We start from the raw sequence: 19810 nt of genomic DNA on the forward strand, positions 1-19810 counted from the left end.
AACTTTCTTCTATCTTGAGTTAAGCTTGAGTTGCACCAAGCCCTTCCCACTAGTTCACATAGACCCACTAACTCTTAGTCCCCTTAACAGAGGAAGTCACCTTGCATGTGTTTGTTGGGTGGTTTAGCGACAACTAACGGAGTGATGATACAATGGCAAATGTTGGAGCAAACAAAACAATTGCACCCTTGAATAATGGTTTTTCATCCATGTGGATGGACCTCTTTGAGGTTTACAATTATGGACCGCTAGGTATTTGGAAGCCTTTCCAAGATGGGTGGTGCGTGGGAACATAAGGACTAAGGGTTTGCAAGGGTCGTAGTAAGCTTAGCATTTTCTACACACACACTCTCTCTCTCTAGACTCTCTCTCTCTCTCTCGATAGTACACAATAATGGTTGGGTGACGGGGCTCCATCAATCCGATGGACTGCACCCACCATTTCCCCTTTCTAGTTTCCTTTTTTGTGGGGGACAGCTTCTCTCTCTCTCGATGCTGAGAGTGGCCACTGTCTTCTTCTCCCTCGTCATCTGGGCTGGCTCCTTGTGCCACTCCTGCTGTTGCTCCTAGAGCAGCTGTTGCTGCTGCTGCTACTGTCACTGTTGTTACATATAATGTGGGCGAAGTGCTTTTCAGGGCGGATAGATAAGCTCTCCCTTTCCGAGCCTTTCCCTCTCCCATCTCCTGTGTGATGAATACCTTTCCAGCTCTGTGCCGTTAAATAGAAAAAAGCAACCTTCCGAGCACCGTCTCTATCTCTCTTCCCTTTTGCCCATACGCATGCATTGACGGCATTCCACTACTGACTCTCTCTCTCTCTCTCTCTCTCTCTCTCTCTCTCTCTGGGGTATTGCATTCACACACACACACACACACACACACTCTCTCTCTCTCTCTCTCTCTCTCTCTCTCTCTCGGCCCCCAATTCTTCTATATCCATCCATCCAAAGGCTAATACCCTATGGGTGGCAAAGTAACAGCTAGCCCACTTTACGTGTGCAACACCACCTCACTTGATGTTTTAACCTTCCAAGAATTTACTATCGAACTTCTGCCTCTTCTGCAAGCTCAAATTCCCCAGAGCATTATCAACTAACCTAATAGCTCAATTACTTCTGAATTGGAATTAGATGGCTTGATCTCAGCAGAGAGTGGTGAGAATTTATTGCAGCTCTCCCCTTTTCCTTAAAGAACCCCAAGGGAGGAAGGCAAAATGGCTGGCGACGGGAAAACACAGGGGAAAGAGGATGTCATTGTAGGAAGCTACATGGAGATGGAAATGGATAGAAAAGAGCAGGATGGCCTGGGAGAAGAAGATGACAGTCCCCCAACTTTCAAGGGCCAAGTAAAGAAGCTATTCTGGCATGGGGGATCAGTCTATGATGCCTGGTTTAGCTGTGCCTCTAATCAGGTACAGATGAGCTCAGAATAGGGGTTTAGTCGTTGCCTCTCATAATGTGCAACGATCCTATATTCAATGTCCTTATATCAGACTAGCAATAAAATAATATTTTCCTGCACATGACTGCTTCTGACCAACATGCTCTAAAACATTAAGCCATACGCCCATTTACAAACATGCATGTAAATTGTGCAATTTAACAACAGACTGATCCAAGAAATTAAATCAAATGCAGGTGGCCCAAGTTCTTCTCACCCTCCCTTACTCATTCTCTCAACTGGGTTATGCATCCGGAGTGCTCTTCCAGATTTTCTATGGGCTGCTTGGAAGCTGGACAGCCTACCTTATCAGCTGCCTCTACGTAGAATACAGGACCAGAAAAGAAAAGGAAAATTACAGTTTCAAAGGTCATGTTATACAGGTGAGGTGAGAATTCACCATATTCCAAAGCCTTCGTCATGAGATTGCATTGCTTCCACTAAGGAGATCAAACTTTAAGTGCTTAGTCCATACATTGTTGGGCTTCATCCTGCAGTGGTTTGAAGTTTTAGAAGGGTTATTGGGACCATACTGGAAAGCTATTGGCCTAGGTTTCAACTGCACCTTCTTGCTGTTTGGCTCAGTTATCCAGCTAATTGCATGTGGCAGGTAAAATGTTGTCTCGATTCCATTTTGGACATTACACATGCTGATTTACTAATATATTTATTTTTGCCTGCCGTGATTTCTCGGGAGCTCAAGGATAACTCCAGTTACCTCTATAATGTTCTTAATGTCTTGTGCCTCCAGTAACATATATTACATCAATGACCATTTGGACAAGCGAACTTGGACCTACATATTTGGTGCTTGCTGCTCTTTGACTGTGTTTATTCCATCGTTTCACAATTACCGAGTCTGGTCTTTCTTGGGATTAGCCATGACAACTTATACAGCATGGTATTTGACCATTGCAGCACTTGTGCACGGACAGGTGAAGTTTACAGAAACACCACATTCTCATTATAGTATACTATTTGCTCGTCAATGACACCTCACTAGCATAAGGTATTAGCCATAGCCTCGTGAGCTTATATTTGATTACTTTTCTTCAGGTTCCAGATGTGAAGCATTCAGCTCCTCAAAAGTTGGTTCTGTATTTCACGGGAGCCACCAACATCCTCTATACATTTGGTGGCCATGCTGTCACAGTGTAAACATCTGGTGCTTTGTGGACAAAGTTAACATTAGTGTGAAATCCTTTCTGTCATGGTATTGATTCAGGTCTTTGAATATTGATATCCTAGGGAAATCATGCATGCTATGTGGAAACCCAAGAAGTTCAAGACCATCTATCTGTTTGCAACTATATATGTTTGGACATTGACTTTGCCATCAGCCATTGCTGTGTACTGGGCGTATGGTGACCAGCTCTTGGATCATTCTAATGCATTCTCATTGCTTCCAAGGTCTGGAGCTCGAGATCTTGCTATTGTGCTAATGTTGATTCACCAGGTATGCAACAGGAGTACTTTTTAGTGTTCAAGTTTCAGGATCAGAGAAATTCTCCTTTTTTGAGACTAGACATGTTCAGAATGCGTGACAATCTCACAGCAGACAACCCGTTTTTAATATGCATTTCTAGCTCATTCATGTGCATATTCACATGTCATGCATGCACACATTTGAATGCACATGCTGGAATCAAAACTAACATTGCCTCTGAAAGACCAGATGATATATGAGATAGTTGCGGCCAATCTCTACAAAAGGCATACAAACCTTAAAAGTTTTGAACACCCAAAGTGTATACAGAAACTGAGTCATAGTGTAATCTAGCATGCCAATAAGTGTACAATCAGGATTAGTAGTCTATCACTGACTCCATACAAACATTCATATGACTTAACAAATGAGCTTGAAGATGGAATGAGAATGAAGAAATGAATGAGCTCAATGAACAAAGTGTACGAGAGATAACAAATGCTTGAGAGTGGAGGTCTGTTCTTCAACAGCCACTCCCTCTGGCAGAGTGGGCTAAAGGATGCTAAAGGAGTGTGCCATACTCTGACAGATCCTGAGACCGAGCAGCCAGCCCAACTCAAATCGGGATTACAAAGGATGATGCCGATCAGACAGGATGGGACAGCAAAAACGCAAGCTGTTTCAGGCTCGTTAGGGAGGGCACAGGCCACCTTTGCTGATGGGGACAGCTGATGATGATTCTGAACAGAAAAATGCAGCAGCTGGGTACTGTCGTGATGACTCCTAAGGCTGTCAATGCAGATGGCAGCAGCAGCAACCACAGCAGCATGATTATGTCCAGGCCAGTCGATGACAGCAAAACAAGTCACCAATGTCTAGGCAGCAGCAGGGTGCAGATCAGAAAAATGCAAGCAGCAGCAGCAGTTGCCTCATCTCTTGGAGCTGCTGTGAGCATGGAAAGAGAAAATGAGGCTCTAGGGATGGCAATGATGGCTGAAGGAAGAAGGAAGAAGAAAGAGGAGATAGTGACAGCTCTAGCAAGGAAAGTGACCATAGCAGGGATGAAAGAATGGTCTGCCCATGATCCCCTTTTATAGAATTTATTTTTACTCTATAGTAGTTCTAGTTTATAAAACTAAATGTTAGCTTTGTGCATATCATGGGTTTGGGCACTCTTTATTAGGCCTATATTGTGCATTTCAGTGTGCTTTATGTGGGAGCATTTAGGTGGATATTGGGTGGCTGCATTCACATTGGCCAACCATTGTTTCCCACCCTGCATTTTTTGAGAAACCACTTTTTCAGTTCACACACTTCATTTAGGGTTTAGCACTGACAGCCCCAAAAAGGGCTGGTGTCCACATTTTGGCCACTTTTTCAGTGGGGTGCAACACCCTGGACAGCTTATGCCTATAAATAGGCAGTCACTTCATTCATTCTTCACTCTCCAGTAATTCTTTGCCACCTTTGGTCACCACCACTTCCCTTCTCTCACCCACCCCTTCCACTACCTCACACCCCTTCAAGAGGACATTGCGGTTCATGGCTCGTGGCTGCCTTCGGCATTCCTCTTCTGCTTCAAGCACCCTATTCCATCATCAAGCCTTGCATTTGGAGCATCTTCCACCTGGCGTCACCATCATCTGCTTGGCGTCAGCACCCTTCTCCTTCAGGCTCCACCTTCACTTGCATTTTTCAATCTTGAGGTCTTCTCCTTGCCTAGCATCATCATCTCCAGGTTGGCGTCAGCATCCTAGTCTATAGTGGCAGTCTACACCACCTAGCATCAATGATTTCATCATTCGTCTATCACAGGGGCTGTTGGGACCTGCATTTTTGCAGCCCAACTACTCCTCCATCACCTGGCATCACTCATCTATCACAAAGGCTGTTGGGACTTGCGTTTTTGCAGCCCAGCCCATCCTCCATCATCTGGTGTCATCATTATCCACCTAACCTCAACATTTGGGCTACTCTCCCTACATTTGACAGCTTCGACACTTTGGGATTTGCGTTTTGCTGCCCAAGTCACTCCCTGACATTAGAGGACTGCTGTTCACTCCCTCCACAATCGGTGATCAACTTCCACATCTCCAATGGCATCAAAGGACTGCAGTCCACTCCCTCAACATTTGTCTTTCACCTCCACTGATTACTTTGATAGCCCACTGCCTGAAGGACTACATTTCGCCCCCTTCACTGTACAGGTTCTCACAGGTATTGCCGTTTGATTTAGACAGGATAGTGCAGTTATCTTTTGAGCTTCAACTCCGTTGTATCAGCTTTTCTTCTCATAACATGATTCAGTGCATCATCACCATGTTCTTCTTGTGTTTCTAAGTTTCTCTTCTCTCAATGTTTGCCCTACACACTTTGTGTTACTCCCATGGGGGATTCACTAGTAGTAATAAGAATACGTCACTTGCGTGCAAGAAATATATGAAAATACCCCTTATCTACCCCCTACTTATGGGACCTTACCTTATAAAATGTACCTTCCTTCCCTTAAATAACCCCCCCTCCCTTACACTCACGTGATACCATACGGTAAACCCTAGTGGACCCCCGGGTTACTCCCTGCAAAGCCTATTGTCTCTCTGCACTATCGCTTTTTTTGACATGATATCAGAGCATATCTATTATTTTGACATAGTATCAAAGCACAAGAGCTCAGATAGCTAAAGACCCTATTCATCAAAGAAGGTAAACACAGGTTGCGGATTCTACATCGTCTATTGATTTTCCCCTTCATTTCTGCTGCGTCACCATGAGACAAAGATATCTTTCTCTTCCTCTCCCACTCACCCTCCCTTTTACAAGTTGACACTCTAGTGCTATGACTCCTCCATAGGTAGATGGATAGACCATTGAGTACTCCTCTTCTAGCCTATCACCGGAACCCCCACTGACACTTGTTGCCATGGACCTTTACTCCCTATACGGCCAAAGTATATGCATCTAACCCCAGGCACTCGATGTGCCACCTCTCCCTTATGGACCACAAAGTTTATTCTGCACTAGGTTTCAAATTTTTATGCCCAAGGCAATAAGACGCATCCAATGCGCACCAAGTCCTTTTGAGCCATAGGAGGATCGATTGGTATGAGCTGGAGTCAGGTTCTACAGTTCATTCCGTCTACTATTCCTTACTATAGATTCCCTTTTAGGTGGACATCTTGGATCTCTAGGATCCTCTACATCTTCGTATCTCTCTTCGCTCCACTTTCTTCATCCCTTTTTGGGCCTGAGAGGGGATGTTGAGAAACCACTTCTTCAATTCACACACTTCATTTAGGGTTTCCCAATGACAACCCCAAGCGGGCTGGTGTCCACATTTTTACCACTTTTTTGGTGGGCGCCCACACAATGGTATACCACCCTAGACAACTTATACCTATAAATAGGCAGTCACTTCATTCATTCTTCACTCTCTCTTCAGTCATTCTTCACCACCTTCTTTGGTCACCACCACCTCCCTTCTCTCACCAACCCCTTCCACTATCCTCACACCCCTTCGGGAGGACATTGCAGTTTGTGGCTCGTGGCTGCCTTCACCATTCCTCTTCTGCTTCAGGCGCCCTATTCCATCATCAGGCCTTGCATTTGGAGCATCTTCCACCCGGCATCACCATCATCTACTTGGCATCAATACCTTCTCCTTCAAGCTCCACGTTCACCTGTGTTTTTGAGTCTAGAGATCTTCTCTTTGCTTGGCATCATCAAGTCCAACTTGGCATTGGCATCCTAGCCTCTAGCAACAGTCTACGCCACCTAGCGTCAGTGATTTCATCATTCTCTATCACAGGGGCTGCTAGGACCTACCTTTTGCAGCCCGACTCCACCTCCATAACCTAGTGCCACTCGTATGTCACAAAGGTTGCTAGGATCTGTGTTTTTGCAACCCTAGCTCATCCTCTGTCATCTAGTGCATTATCCACGTGGCGTCAACATCTGGGCTGCTCTCCTTACGTTTGACAGCTCCAACACTCTAGGATTTGTATTTTGCTACCCGGGTCACTCCCTGATAGCAGAGGACTGTGGTTCACTCGCTTGACAGCTAGTGATCGTCTTCCACATCTCCAACAACATCAAGACAACTCTGTCTTTCACCTTCCAGTGATTACTTCAATAGCCCACTACTTGGAGGAATGCGTTTTGCTCCCTTCACTATGCAGATTCCCATAGGTGCTGCCACCTGATTCAAACCGGACAATGTAGTTATCTTTTCAAACCGTGTTCTTGTGTTTCTAAGTTTCTCTTCTCTCTCAATGTTTGCATGTACTCACTCTATGTTACTCCCCGCAAACCCTACTGTCTCTTTACACTATTGCTTATTTTAACATGGTATCAGAGATACCAATTATTTTTGACAACACTAACTTTTTGGTCGCCATTTTATGCTCACAATGCTTTCATTTCTTCCTTTACGGATTTTTTATAGCTAGTTATCCTTGTGCTTTAATCTGAGCTTTAGAGTGGGTACATCTGTGACAATTGTTGTGTCTTATATACTACACTCTATTCATTGATGATCCCTGTTTCTATGTGCTTCAATGAGTGATTGCTTAAGCTAGGTGACCATGCATATCTCAAGTATCTCCTTTCTCGATTCTCCGTCATCATCTTGCATATCACCGATCTTTCTTTTGACTTTTTTGAGTGGCTTGAGATTTCTTCATCATCATCTAATCTTGATCTTTTGAGGATTTCTTTTCGAGCTTGTAGGATGATTGGTCTTTGGTTCATAGCTATAGGTTCTTCATCTATTGCTTCAAATGTGTCTAAATCTTTGCAAATCCACTTTGCATCTTTGATGCTCCTCGAGTCTTCTTCATACATTGTTGACAAACATAGAGAACTACTACGATTCTTCTCTATTTTCAAGAGTTGGTATGATCAACATCAACACCGGTTCTCTCTGTGTGGCACCTTGATAGTGGCATGTGCATCCACTGCTCGGGTATCCATGGTTCTATTTGGTCATTGTTGTATGTACTATGACAGGTCATTATCATTGTGTATTATATTGTATTAGATCACCCATGTTCTAAGAGGTGTTAGTGGATATGTGAGTTTATGTGCGAGTCTATGCATGTCCCAATGGACTGGGCACAATAGTATATTTTAGGTACCTTTGTGGTGCCTCATTTATGAGGTTTTGGTGATTTTATATTGGCCAATCTGATTATCATTATTTTATTCAGTTGGGCAACCTGATGCATACTTGACATTATTTTATGCCTATATATTTCGGCTCCCTACTCCTGTGTTAGTTACTCATCTCCATACTTCCATAGCAAGTATTGGTGGAGAGAGGGAGCTAGTACCAATGCCCACACAGCCAGTGACTCACATGGTTTTTGTACTGCCTCACGTCTTTGGTATATGGATTCCATTTCCCTAACATCTCTTTCTTCCAATTCTTTGTGCAATATTCTTCTTTTCTTTGCTGTGTTTCTCTTTTCTCGTGTTACACAATCTATTACTGTTTACAATAGTTTCCTATGCTTCCATCGCTACATCCACTTTTGACAGCAATCGAGCATGTTGATGCCTACAATACATTCATACGATGGGTTGGATCCTAAGGGAGGCTTTATCCGTGCATTGACACAATCTAACAATTAGAATCTCACAAAGGTTATTATGCAACCATCCAAATGTTGTTTCATTGAGGCAGATGTTGGCGAACTTTGGATTTCCACAATTGGAGCCGCTTATTTGTTGAGATAGTCAAAGTTGCTTGCCAATAGCCAACAATCTCAAATTTCATGCTTGCACTCCAAGCATATTGATATCCAATATCACCATGTTCAATGGTACATCCATGATGAGGAACTAGAGTCAGTTTATTGTCCAAAAGTGGACATCGTGGTAGACATCTTCACAAGGGCTCTTTTATTGCCTTCACTTCTTAATCATATACATCCCTTGGGAGTTCAAGCACACCCAAGATCTCAGAGGAGGTGCTAGGGATCATGCTCATCTCTTGGTGTGATCCCTATGTTGCATCAATAAGGAACATTAGCAACTCTATCTGAGTCCAATCATTTGGTCACGTTTGGTCATTTGTCCTTATTTTTGGGCCACATCCATTTTTTTGGCTAGGGGCATTGGTTTAGAGGATTTGGTTGCTGTCCTTGGGGATTTCAAGTTAGTCATGCCTATTTATAGGCCTGACCTATTATTTCATTGATGTCACTTTTGATTTCTATCTCCCACCTTCTCTCCCTCGCCACCCTCCCTACAACTACATCCTCTAGAATGTGCAAGGGCTAAGCCTTGTATCAGCTTCTTTTCATCGTTCACCCAAGTTTCTCTTCTTTCTCATCTTTCCTTCAGCGTTTCTCTTCTTGTTTGTTGTGCTTACTCTTCCATACAGACTTCATCTTGAAGACCCTCTTAGCTCTACCTATCTCAATCCTCCAAAAACGAGAAAATGCTCCTAACTTATTGATCCTTATGCAATGAGACAACTGTCTCATGTACACTGAAGTACGCTAGTTGTTGAATGAAGTGACCATCGCATGATGAAGTGTTCTTTGTCTAGCTGATTTCAAAACCATTCTAGATGTGTTGGCTGTATAGGCTGACTGGATTTTAATCATATGATTCTTCCTATAAGAGTAAGAGTTGCTCCTATGTGTGACTATGAACAAGCGGGAAATGATTTGTGATTTTCATCACACCCCTACATTCTTTTCTATGTGTCACTGTTCATTCCTTGTCAAAGGTTAAAGAGCAGGAAGTTAACATGGCATGCATTGGCACATCTCCAACCCGCTCCCATGCTTTGAACAATCCCCTGAGCATGCATTTTTTTGAATCTTTGAGAAAATAAGTTCAATTTCTATGATTGATATAATGTCCCTCAACAAGCCTCATAAAGCCCTGGCATCTGCTCCAACCTATAGCAGTTTGCGCCTGCAAAAACCCACAGTAAGGCTGAAATGTAATAGAAGATACCTTGGTCATCTAGAGTTGATACCTAGAACACAAGGCAGCACAAAGAAACCTCTGCAAACCACACTCTGAGACCCTTGAGGCTTGATATAATCCTTCTAGAGTCCATATCGAAAAAATGCAGATAAACACCTCCACAAACCACAGAATAGAGCTGTCATTTGCTACTAGTTTCCTGGAGTCTAGGGCGTGGCTAGTCAAGGGTATCATGTGGAGGTAATTTACCTGTTTCTTGGAGGTATGTGACAATCTGCAAAAGGGCATCAACCGTCAGGGCTGGTGCAAATCAACGAAAAGTAATTTTGAGTTGGGGCAGACGTTATCTTATAACAAATCAAGTTACCTTAAATAGCACACAAGAACCTTGACAAAATACGAGTTATTTTCAACATGATATATAGAGCAACAGGGTGCTTTGTTAATGATGTCAAACCTTAACCTCCAGATGGCACAAGGAAAATTCTGTGACTTGTTGAAGAAAAGAGGTTGCCACAAGCTGCATCTTTCATTAGCACATGAAATAAATAGAAGCTAAAGGGTAAAGGGGTGGGAGTTTTCTTTTTTGTTTTGGGGCCAGAGAGAGAGAGAGAGAGAGAGAGAGAGAGAGAGAGAGAGCAATGATTTTATATTTTGCAGTTCATAACATTTGGTTTTGCCTGTACACCCTTGTACTTTGTGTGGGAGAAAGTACTTGGTCTTCATACAATGACAAATATTCTCTTACGAGCTTTGATTCGCCTACCTGTGGTCCTTCCTATCTGGTTTCTGGCAATCATATTTCCTTTCTTTGGACCTATCAACTCTGCAGTCGGTTCATTACTAGTCACATTTACCGTCTACATCATACCTGCACTGGCACACGTCATGACATACAGAACTGCATATGCCCGACAGGTACTTCTTGTAAAACTTGTACTTTAATTGGAGCACGTTAAATAATGAATGGTACAGATTCCAATTCAAATGTCACAGGGATAGGACTAATGGAAAGTATAGATTCCAAAAGTATCATATAATACAAACTGAAATTCTATGGATATGATAATGAAAAGCACAGACTTCAATCAAACATCATTCAAATGTCACAGGGATAGGACTAATGGAAAGTATAGATTTCAAAAGTGTCATATAATACAAACTGAAATTCTATGAACATGACAATGAGAAGCACAGACTTCAATCAAACATCATAAACATTCGATAACGAAAAGCACAGGTGTCGGTCAGAATGTCATGACCATACCAACCAAAATTCTAGCGAATGTGATGAATGAGAAGCGCAGCAACTGAGATTTCATGGCTTAATGGAAAGCCATATCATAATACACTGAAATTTAGTGAATATGATTACTAAAGATCACATATTTCAATCCAGATGCTACAAACATGCCAGACTCAAGGTAAGTCTACAAAAATATGATGAAAAGCAAGCAGCAAGACGAGGGCAAATGGATAGATAGCTGACAGATGTGTGTACTGTGCTGTGGGATATGAAGCTGATGCGCCTGTTTTGGTGGGTTTTGTAGAATGCCATCGAGAAGCCGCCCTTCTTTCTACCCAGCTGGACTGCTGTGCATGCCTTCAACATCTTCATCGTGGTGTGGACGCTGATTGTGGGGTTCGGATTCGGAGCATGGGCCAGCGTTACCAACTTCATCCACCAGATCGATACCTTCGGCCTCTTTGCAAAGTGCTACCAGTGCCCACCCCGTCATCCAAAGGCATCCTCTTTAGCTCCCCCACCACCACCACCACACTAAATCATCCTTGTACAATACAATTGAATCTAGTCTAGTATCACAAGTGAAGAAAGTCATAAAGCCCTACAAATGAATAGACCCACCATAGCTTCATGTAGATACACAAGTAAGTCTTTCAATCATCATCATCATAATTTTTTAAAATCTTGCATAGTTACTTTGACCCATTTTTAGAAGATTTTCCCTCAAATCTAGGAGAGGGTTACTAATAATGATGATAATAATGACAAAACATCCTATGCAAGAATCACGTCCATGGATGTTAGCATTATAACAAACACCATGAACACTGTGTGTCAAGGTCATGGGAATGGTATATCTCCTAGGAAAGGGCTACACCCACAACTTGGATCACTAGTAACAAACTTAACAATCGAAGCTACCACTTTTGAGATGTAATTAGCTTTTCATCATTAGATGGATCATGGACCTGAAAATTAGAGAAAGAATGGAGGGTTAAGCTAATATTTGTACTCGTATATTTCTTATTTGTTTTCCAATTTGTCATAATAAAGCTAGCGTGACGATGGCATGCCAAAACTCTAAACATGGCATGTGAGTGATTATAAGAGGTAGAGATTCATCATTCTTCACTACATGAATGTGACCTAAAACATCAGTATAACCTTTGTCTGTTGTGTGTGTACTATTGCCAAGTCGTCAGAGGACGTGTAAAGAGAGCATAGAAAAATCCCAAAGCTCTACTATGTCAACAAGATATATGATATTGCAATCTCTTTCTCACCTTTGTTGCACACCATGACAAATCTGTCCCTTTGCCAACATTATGGCCAATTTATATCCTAATGGCACATTTGGAACTTCTCTATGTTGATTAGATCGATATTTAGAGACTAATCTTCTATTACAACTCATAAGCTTTGTGGTAAAACCCTCCATAATGTAGATTGTCAATGATGTTGTCTTAATAATAGCCATAGAGGAATTTATGGGAGAAAATTTTATGCACAATGCACAATGCACAACAAAGAAACATGTATGTTGGCACATGGGGATGTATGGGAATTGGCAAGTGCGGAAGAAGGAAACATTGATCCAAAAGAATGGATCAAAACATAGGAGGGCCACACATAGTTTGATCCATCAATTAAGCTTAGAGATGTATACTAAGTATTCAAGGGATGAGTTAGAGAGATATTTGATGGAATATAAAAATTTCTAAATTTCAATATGCAAATAGAATTTTATGATCACAAGATGGATATTAGGAACTCCTTTATGGACCTTATCAACAAGCTTAGGAGCATGGTATCCCAATTGAGAATTATTACTAAACATGTTTCAAATTATGGTCTTTTATGTACATATCTTGCATATGACCCTCAAATTTAGTGGGGACTTTGGAAGCTATGACATTGTCTTAGTTTGGCATTTAATTCTCATATGCCAGTCTTCTTCATTTTAGACTAGTTAGGTAGAGATTAGAGTGCATGTGCACCAGTACACGTGAGTCCATTTACATTGCATACTTACAATCAATGACTAGATTTGTCACTTACATCTAACTAGCTCGTTTGTAACAAAATTCACATGGTGAAAGGACTTGCTTCACACACACACACACACAAAAAGAATATACAAGGAAAGAGATGGAGATCAAAACCTATTTTTGTTGTTCTTTCTCACACATTACAATGTATGCTAAGTGTAGATAATCTACAACCTAAACGAAAGCACCCTACTAAGTCAAACGATGCAAGGTGAACATGGACACATAATAATAGACATGGCCCAAGTTGGGGCCCACAATGGATCAAGTGGCAAATTTAAGAGCCTGCAAGGCCTATGTGTAATGAATCAAAAGGCCAAGGTGGCATGCCCATGGCCTTACAACTGGTCACGGCCCAAGTTGAGGGCTCCACAATGGTTCTAGTGGCAAATTTAAGAGCCTACGAGGCCTATGTGTGATGAATCAAAGGCCCAAGGCCAAGGCGTAATGCCCATGGCCTTACAAGATCAAACTATGAAGTTCAAATCCTCTAAGTAAGGTTTAAACCTTTTCAGCTACTTTGAAAGCCTTACAATTGAGTTGCCAATTCTAAGGTCTAAATGCCTTATCAAGTCCTTTGTGTGGCAATTCTAATGTCTAATGCTCTTATCAAGAGGCATTTGCAGCCATTTTAAGAGCCTTTCGGCCATCCGATCAAACCGTAAGGTTAACAGCCTTACTAAGAAGTCTTGATGGCCTATCCAAATTGATCAAGGCATAAACAATCTAGTCAAAGGCCTTAAGAACTTGGCTAATAGCCTTTATGCCAAAATGGCCAAATAAAAGATTTTAAGGCCTAAACTACCAAATAAAAGGCCTTGTCTAATGGCCTTTTAACCAGTTGGTGGTTATGGAGGTCTTTATGCCTAAAAATGGAAAAATTGGATTCTGTGAGAGCCTTTAGGCCTATTCAAGGCATAATAGTTGATTTGGATTATATGAGAGCCTTTAAACCTATTCATGGGTATGAAGGCTTGATTTGTATTTATGAAGGCCTTTGAGACTTTTTCATAGTAGTTGAATGACCAAATTGGATTCTGTGAAGGCTTTTAGGCCCTATTCACAATCGAGCATCCGATTTGATTTTGCAAAGGCTTTTAGGCCATGTTTCATGGCCAAAAAATTGATGGAGTTTTTTGAGGGCTTTTAGGCCTACTTACAATAGTCGGAAACTGTCAATTTGTGCCTTTTAGGCCTTAATCATGGTCATTCAACCATTCAAGAATTGAGCTCGCCCAATTTTGAAAATATTAAGGCCTTATGGTCTACATGAAAGCTTATTCAATTGCTTTGCATCTCCAAAGGTTGTTAAGCCTTACTAGCATTCCTTGTGCGCTTTGTGCACATGAAATACTAGGCCACTATCATGTGATAGCATGAAGCTTCCATGAAGTGGTGTCACACAATAAGTTTGCTTCCCTCACTTCTTCCTCACATATTTTGTTTTACCTTTCTCATTTTTCTAGCAAAATAAATGCTAGGCTACTTTGTGGTGGTTTATTGCGTGAAGCTACTACAAAACAACATTGTGAAAGGAACAAGCTTGCCATTTGCTTGTATTATTTGTTGGCCATGCAAAGTGTTGCCCCTTTCACCTTTGTTCTCTCTCTCTCTCTCTCTCTCTCTCTCTCTCTCTCTCTCTCTCTCTCTCTCTCTCTCTCTCTCCTTTTTTACATTTTTTTATCTCTTTCCTCTCTTTGTGACCTCTCTCTCTTCCTTTTTTACCTCTCCTCTCTTTGCCACTTTTCTCTCTCTAGTTTTACACTTCTCTATCTCCCCCTTTTTTACCTCTCTCATCTCTTTTTGCCCATATATACATAAACATGTGTGTGTGTGCACACACATACACACACGCACACTCCCTCCCCTTTTTATATTTCTTCTCTTTTTGTGACCTCTCTCTCTCTTCCTTTCTTACCTATCCTCTCTTTGCAACTTTTCTCTCTCTAGTTTTACACCTCTCTCTACCAATCTCTCCCTTTTCCTTTCTCCTCTCCCATTTTGGCCACTCTCTTTTTCTCATAATCACACACACACACACACACATCTCTCTCTCTCTCTCTCTCTCTCTCTCTCTCTCTCTCTCTCTCTCTCTCTCTCTCTCCTCCTTGCCCCATTCAAAGACTCTCCTCTCTTTGCAACTTCTCTCCCTCTCCCGTTTTATACCTCTCTCTCTCTCTCTCATATTTCCTTTTTCTCCCTCCTCTCATTCCTCCTCCTCCTCCTCCTCCTCTCTCTCTCTCTCTCTCTCTCTCTCTCTCTCTCTCTCTCTCTCTCTCTCTCTCTCTCTCAACATGGTAAATTGCCATCCATATCTTCGTCATGTTGCTCCCATCACTCACCAAAATGGCCTACCAACTTGCCACATGCAAGGCCATTCCATACATGCCTCGCCGCCTTCATCTTCTCTTTTGCCCTATCTTTCCCCTCTATATATCACATCCTAGATGTTGTCCTTTCATTCATTGCCTTAGATGTGTGTGTGCGTGCGTGTGTGTGTGTGTGTGTGCACACACACACACACACACTCGTGCGCGTGCGTGCATGCATGCACACGTGCGTGCACGTGAACGTAGCTCTATTATCCTACTTTGTCACACTTTGTTCTCCTTTTTATTGGAGAGAGAGAGAGAAAAAGAAAGAAAGAAGAAAGTTATATTAACGTTTTCTAAAGACCAAAACTGGCCTATGAGACAAACTGTGATACAACTGATGAGGTCCAGCTATCCAAAATAAAAGTGTTGAATGAAAAGCTAAAAATTGGAAACCGAAAATACGGTGCTGTGAGTGTGATAAGTGTCGTGTATCTGTATGTGCGTATGTAGCTCTGGTACTCCAAATAATGGCTACAAAAGGGGAACAAATGTCGACTGTGATAGGGGAACAACTGTTGGCTGTGATAAAGTGGTGCGATGTGTATATGTAACAGATGGAGGGAGATATACTATCTTGGGATGTAGTAGCAGTCGTCGAAGTCGCTAATAGCAGGAGATCCCTCCTGGATGCAGGATGTGGTACATCGGCGGTGGAGAAAGAGCAAACTGGAGATCTGAGATCCAATGTGTCGAGTGTCGTCGGATCTCAGTCTGTTGTCGATGTAGATCAAGAATCCTCCGGATCTCCTGTCGGTGTGGCTGTGGGGTCCGAAACCCACGGATCCTCATGCGGTGTCGGGTACGCTGGTCCTCAGCCTGCTGTAGTGTGAGCCCGGAGGTCTGGCTGGAGGCTGGTACAGTACCTCTCACTCTGTCTGTCTGAAAGAACTATGTAATAGTCGTCTGGGTGGGCCCCCCTCTGACTGGGACCCGCTGTGTGCTCTGCTCTCTGATGTGCCATGCCTCTCCCAGAAAACGGCCAAATGATCTCTGATCCATATCAATCATACATCCCTGAAGTGAGCTGCTCAATGTGTATCTAGATCTCAACTCTGAGTATGCCGGGCATCTGAGAACAAAATGCTCCTCACTCTCCACCTTTGATCTACAAAGGGGGCATATCCTCTCCTCCCACGGGATGCCACTGGCTCTGCCACTCTCAATCATAAGCTGATGTGATGATACCCTGAGCTGTCCAATAAGAACTCTCAATCAATGTGGCATATAGATTTGCATATATCTCAGAATCTCTATGAATCCCTGCTCTGATATCCTCAAGAACTGTGTATAATAATGTGCCATCTTCGATGGCAGTGGCTGTGCAGGGCTGACCCATGTCCTCTGTATATAAATATGCCATATCTCCTGTCTGATGACTCTGTTCCTCTCAGAGAGAGAGAGGGTGTAAGTGGGAGCCTGAGTATCATATAGAAGAGGTGGGAGTCTATCAATGTCCAGCCCATGTCTGTCAAACCAAGCTCTAGTCTGTGCATACCATGATGTGGTATCCCCCGCTCGAGCCATCTCCTGAGATGCCATATATGCTCTATATGCAATGCGATCTCTGTCCATATCCTGAAATCTGTGTAGGAAGCAGACTGTCTGAAATAATGCCTCGACTAGCATAGGCGGTGTGGCAAGCTCTGCTCGCACAATGTCATGTGGGACTGAGGCCTTGCTGCAAATCAATCTAGATATCATGATCACCTGAGGTCTCTCCATCAATGTCCATACATAATCGGCAAGGCCTGGCCCCCATATAGCTGCTCCATACATCAGTGCTGGAGTGACTAGAGTATCAAAGAGCCACCCCTTGGTGCGGGGCTCTTGGAAATGTGCCTGATGACACTGTCGCTCCATAAGAGCCAATGCTGAGTATCCTCTAGTGAGGCGGTCACGAGCTGCCTGTGTCATCGAGAAAGTCCCTGAAGCTGCTGTAAAGGTGACTCCCAAATATACATATGATCCAGTGACCTCAATACTCCATCCTGCTGCCATGAAAATACTGTGTCTGCGTATCTGAGCTGATGTATGGAGTAATCATTAAGGATGAGATGCAACAACTAAGCATGTAGGTGTGTATATGGCTTCTCTCTCTCTCTCTCTCTCTCTCTCTCTCTCTCTCTCTCTCTCTCTCTCTCTCTCTCTCTCATCCTCCTCTTGTGTGTGTGTGTGTTTGTCATGCGGCTCCAATGCTCTCCTTTATCACACTCACTTTGTCCTCCTTTTCACACGAGAGAGAGAGAGAGAGAGAGAGAGAGAGAGAGAGAGAGAGAGAGAGAGAGAGAGAGAGAGAGAGAGAGAGAGTATATAGTCACCTACATGCTTAGCTCTTGCATCTCTTGTAAAAGTGATTATTGTCTTGGGGAGAGAGAGAGAGAAATAGAAGAATGGGCTCTCTCATATATGCTATTGTATGGCAACTTCTCTTCTTGATGGTAAACATGAAATAGTGAAAGGTGAGATACATTTCACTAATGAAAATTTTTAATATATAAGATCTTGCTTATCCATTAATTCAAAAAAAAAACTATGTTCTTTGATGCACTCACTTTGTCCTCCTTTTCAAAAGAGAGAGAGAGAGAGAGAGAGAGAGAGAGAGAGAGAGAGAGAGAGAGAGAGAGAGAGAGAGAGAGAGAGAGGGGGGGGGGAGGGAGGGAGGGAGGGAGGGAGGGAGAGGCTATATACATACCTACATGTGTAGCTATTGCATCTCATTCTTAAAAGTGATTATTGTCTAGAGAGAGAGAGTGTGTGTGTTTCTCTCTCTATATACATAGGTGCAGACACACTCTCTTTCTCTCTCTTTATTTTCTCTCTCCCCATCTCCCCTCTCTTTTCCCAAACACACACACACACTCTCTCCCCATTTTTACCTCTTCTCTTTCTCTTTCTTTTTGTATATCCTCTCTTTCTTTTTCCCCTCTCTCCGTTAGGGCTTTTTTTGTTATGGGACCCCCCAACTATAGGGCCTTTTTTGTTATGAGGGCTCACAACTTATGTAGGGGTGTTTTTTAGAAAGGGGGGAGGAAGGGATTTAAGGGTGAAAAGTTTTAGGGCAAGTGCTAAAGTTTTTGCAAAGCAAGCATCATTGCTTATAACTTGGGACTGAAACCCTAATATGTATTAGAAGCTAAGGAGTTAGAATATTCTGGGAGGTCCATGGCTTTGGAGATAAAATGTCAAATTTATAAGCCCCAAGATTTTGAGGATAACACAAGGCAAGCATGTGTTACATTTTTGGGGTAAAGCCATAAGGTTTTCAAGGGCATGGGATTAGGGCTTTGAATTGGGGACCTACGATTCCAAGGGTTGATGCGGAACTAAGGGATTAGGGCTTTGAATTGGGGACCTACGATTCCAAGGGTTGATGGGGAACTAAGGGAGCCCAAGTATGCATGCACATAAATGCATATGCACACTTGCAAGCACACTCACTCACTCAATTAGACCTTTATTGCCCCCTCTCTAGTCCCCCCCCCCCCCCCCCCCAACACACACACATCTGGCACATGTGAATGCTACCTTGTATCCACTATACCCATTACACCTCGTGGTTGCCACCTAGGAACTAGCTCAAGCTAGTAGCTGAGGCTACCTCCATACTTTGCCCAATCACGACCAAACTCTTCACAAAATGTGCCACCCACCATTGTCGCACTTTTTCCTCTGACCCGTTGGCTCACTCGGCTCTCATGTGTCCTGGATTGTATTGCCTCTTCTCCTATTGGCTCACGTAGGGTTGGGCCCTCTTCCAGTGGAGAGAGAAAGAGAGAGGTATCAATTGACTCTAAGAAAGGGAGAGAGAGGATGTCATGCTTTCTACTCATGCTTGCCATTTATTTTGGCCACCACTCATTTATGCCCATCTCTGCTCAACAATTGCCCGTTTCTATTTCCGTATCTATCCCTTGCTGCCCTACTTTGTGTTTGCTCACCCTAGTCCCACTCGCAACCACTGCATCTATCACTTGACTCCACACAAATATATATAGAGAGAGAGTATGATAGAGAATTTGATTCATGTTGATAATCTCTCTCTCTCTCTGTCTCTCTCACTCTTGGTCATCATGATGCATGTCATCTCTCTCATCCTCCATGCTACAATGCTCATCTCTCTTGCCCTTCATGTTGGGCTTGCTTGTGCTTATTGTGTTCTTAGGCTTGATACTCGCCTATTCTCTTACTACCATCCATGCCTTACACCAAATGTTGGCATGTGTTGCACAAAGAGAGAGAGAGAGAGAGAGAGAGAGAGAGAGAGAGAGAGAGAGAGAGAGAGAGAGAGAGAGAGAGAGAATTGAGATCTTTGGGAAGAAAGCATAGTGTGGCTATC

The 19810-nt window shown here is 42.9% G+C and overlaps 1 protein-coding gene across 1 annotated transcript; it reads left to right on the forward strand.

The window, feature by feature from the left end:
* Nucleotides 1-882: 882 nt before the first annotated feature.
* LOC148017749 (auxin transporter-like protein 3) lies at nt 883-12345 on the forward strand. Its single transcript, XM_087661811.1, has 8 exons — nt 883-1411; nt 1638-1823; nt 1938-2050; nt 2192-2375; nt 2497-2594; nt 2689-2896; nt 10466-10723; nt 11356-12345. Exons 1-8 carry the CDS (start codon nt 1214-1216, stop codon nt 11587-11589), a joined length of 1479 nt encoding a protein of 492 aa, XP_087517937.1. The 5' UTR covers nt 883-1213; the 3' UTR covers nt 11590-12345.
* The last annotated feature ends 7465 nt before the right edge of the window (nt 12346-19810 follow it).

Source organism: Lygodium microphyllum, chromosome 21 (assembly GCF_053477565.2).
Source record: "Lygodium microphyllum isolate KBCC chromosome 21, Lygodium_microphyllum_v1.1.10, whole genome shotgun sequence".
NCBI lineage: Eukaryota > Viridiplantae > Streptophyta > Polypodiopsida > Schizaeales > Lygodiaceae > Lygodium > Lygodium microphyllum.

Coding starts and splice junctions, on each gene's coding strand:
- LOC148017749 (XM_087661811.1), top strand. CDS start 1,214: ATGGCTGGCGACGGGAAAACACAGGGGAAAGAGGATGTCATTGTAGGA. Junction 1,412..1,637: donor TTAGCTGTGCCTCTAATCAG/GTACAGATGAGC, acceptor AATCAAATGCAG/GTGGCCCAAGTTCTTCTCAC. Junction 1,824..1,937: donor TCAAAGGTCATGTTATACAG/GTGAGGTGAGAA, acceptor TTCATCCTGCAG/TGGTTTGAAGTTTTAGAAGG.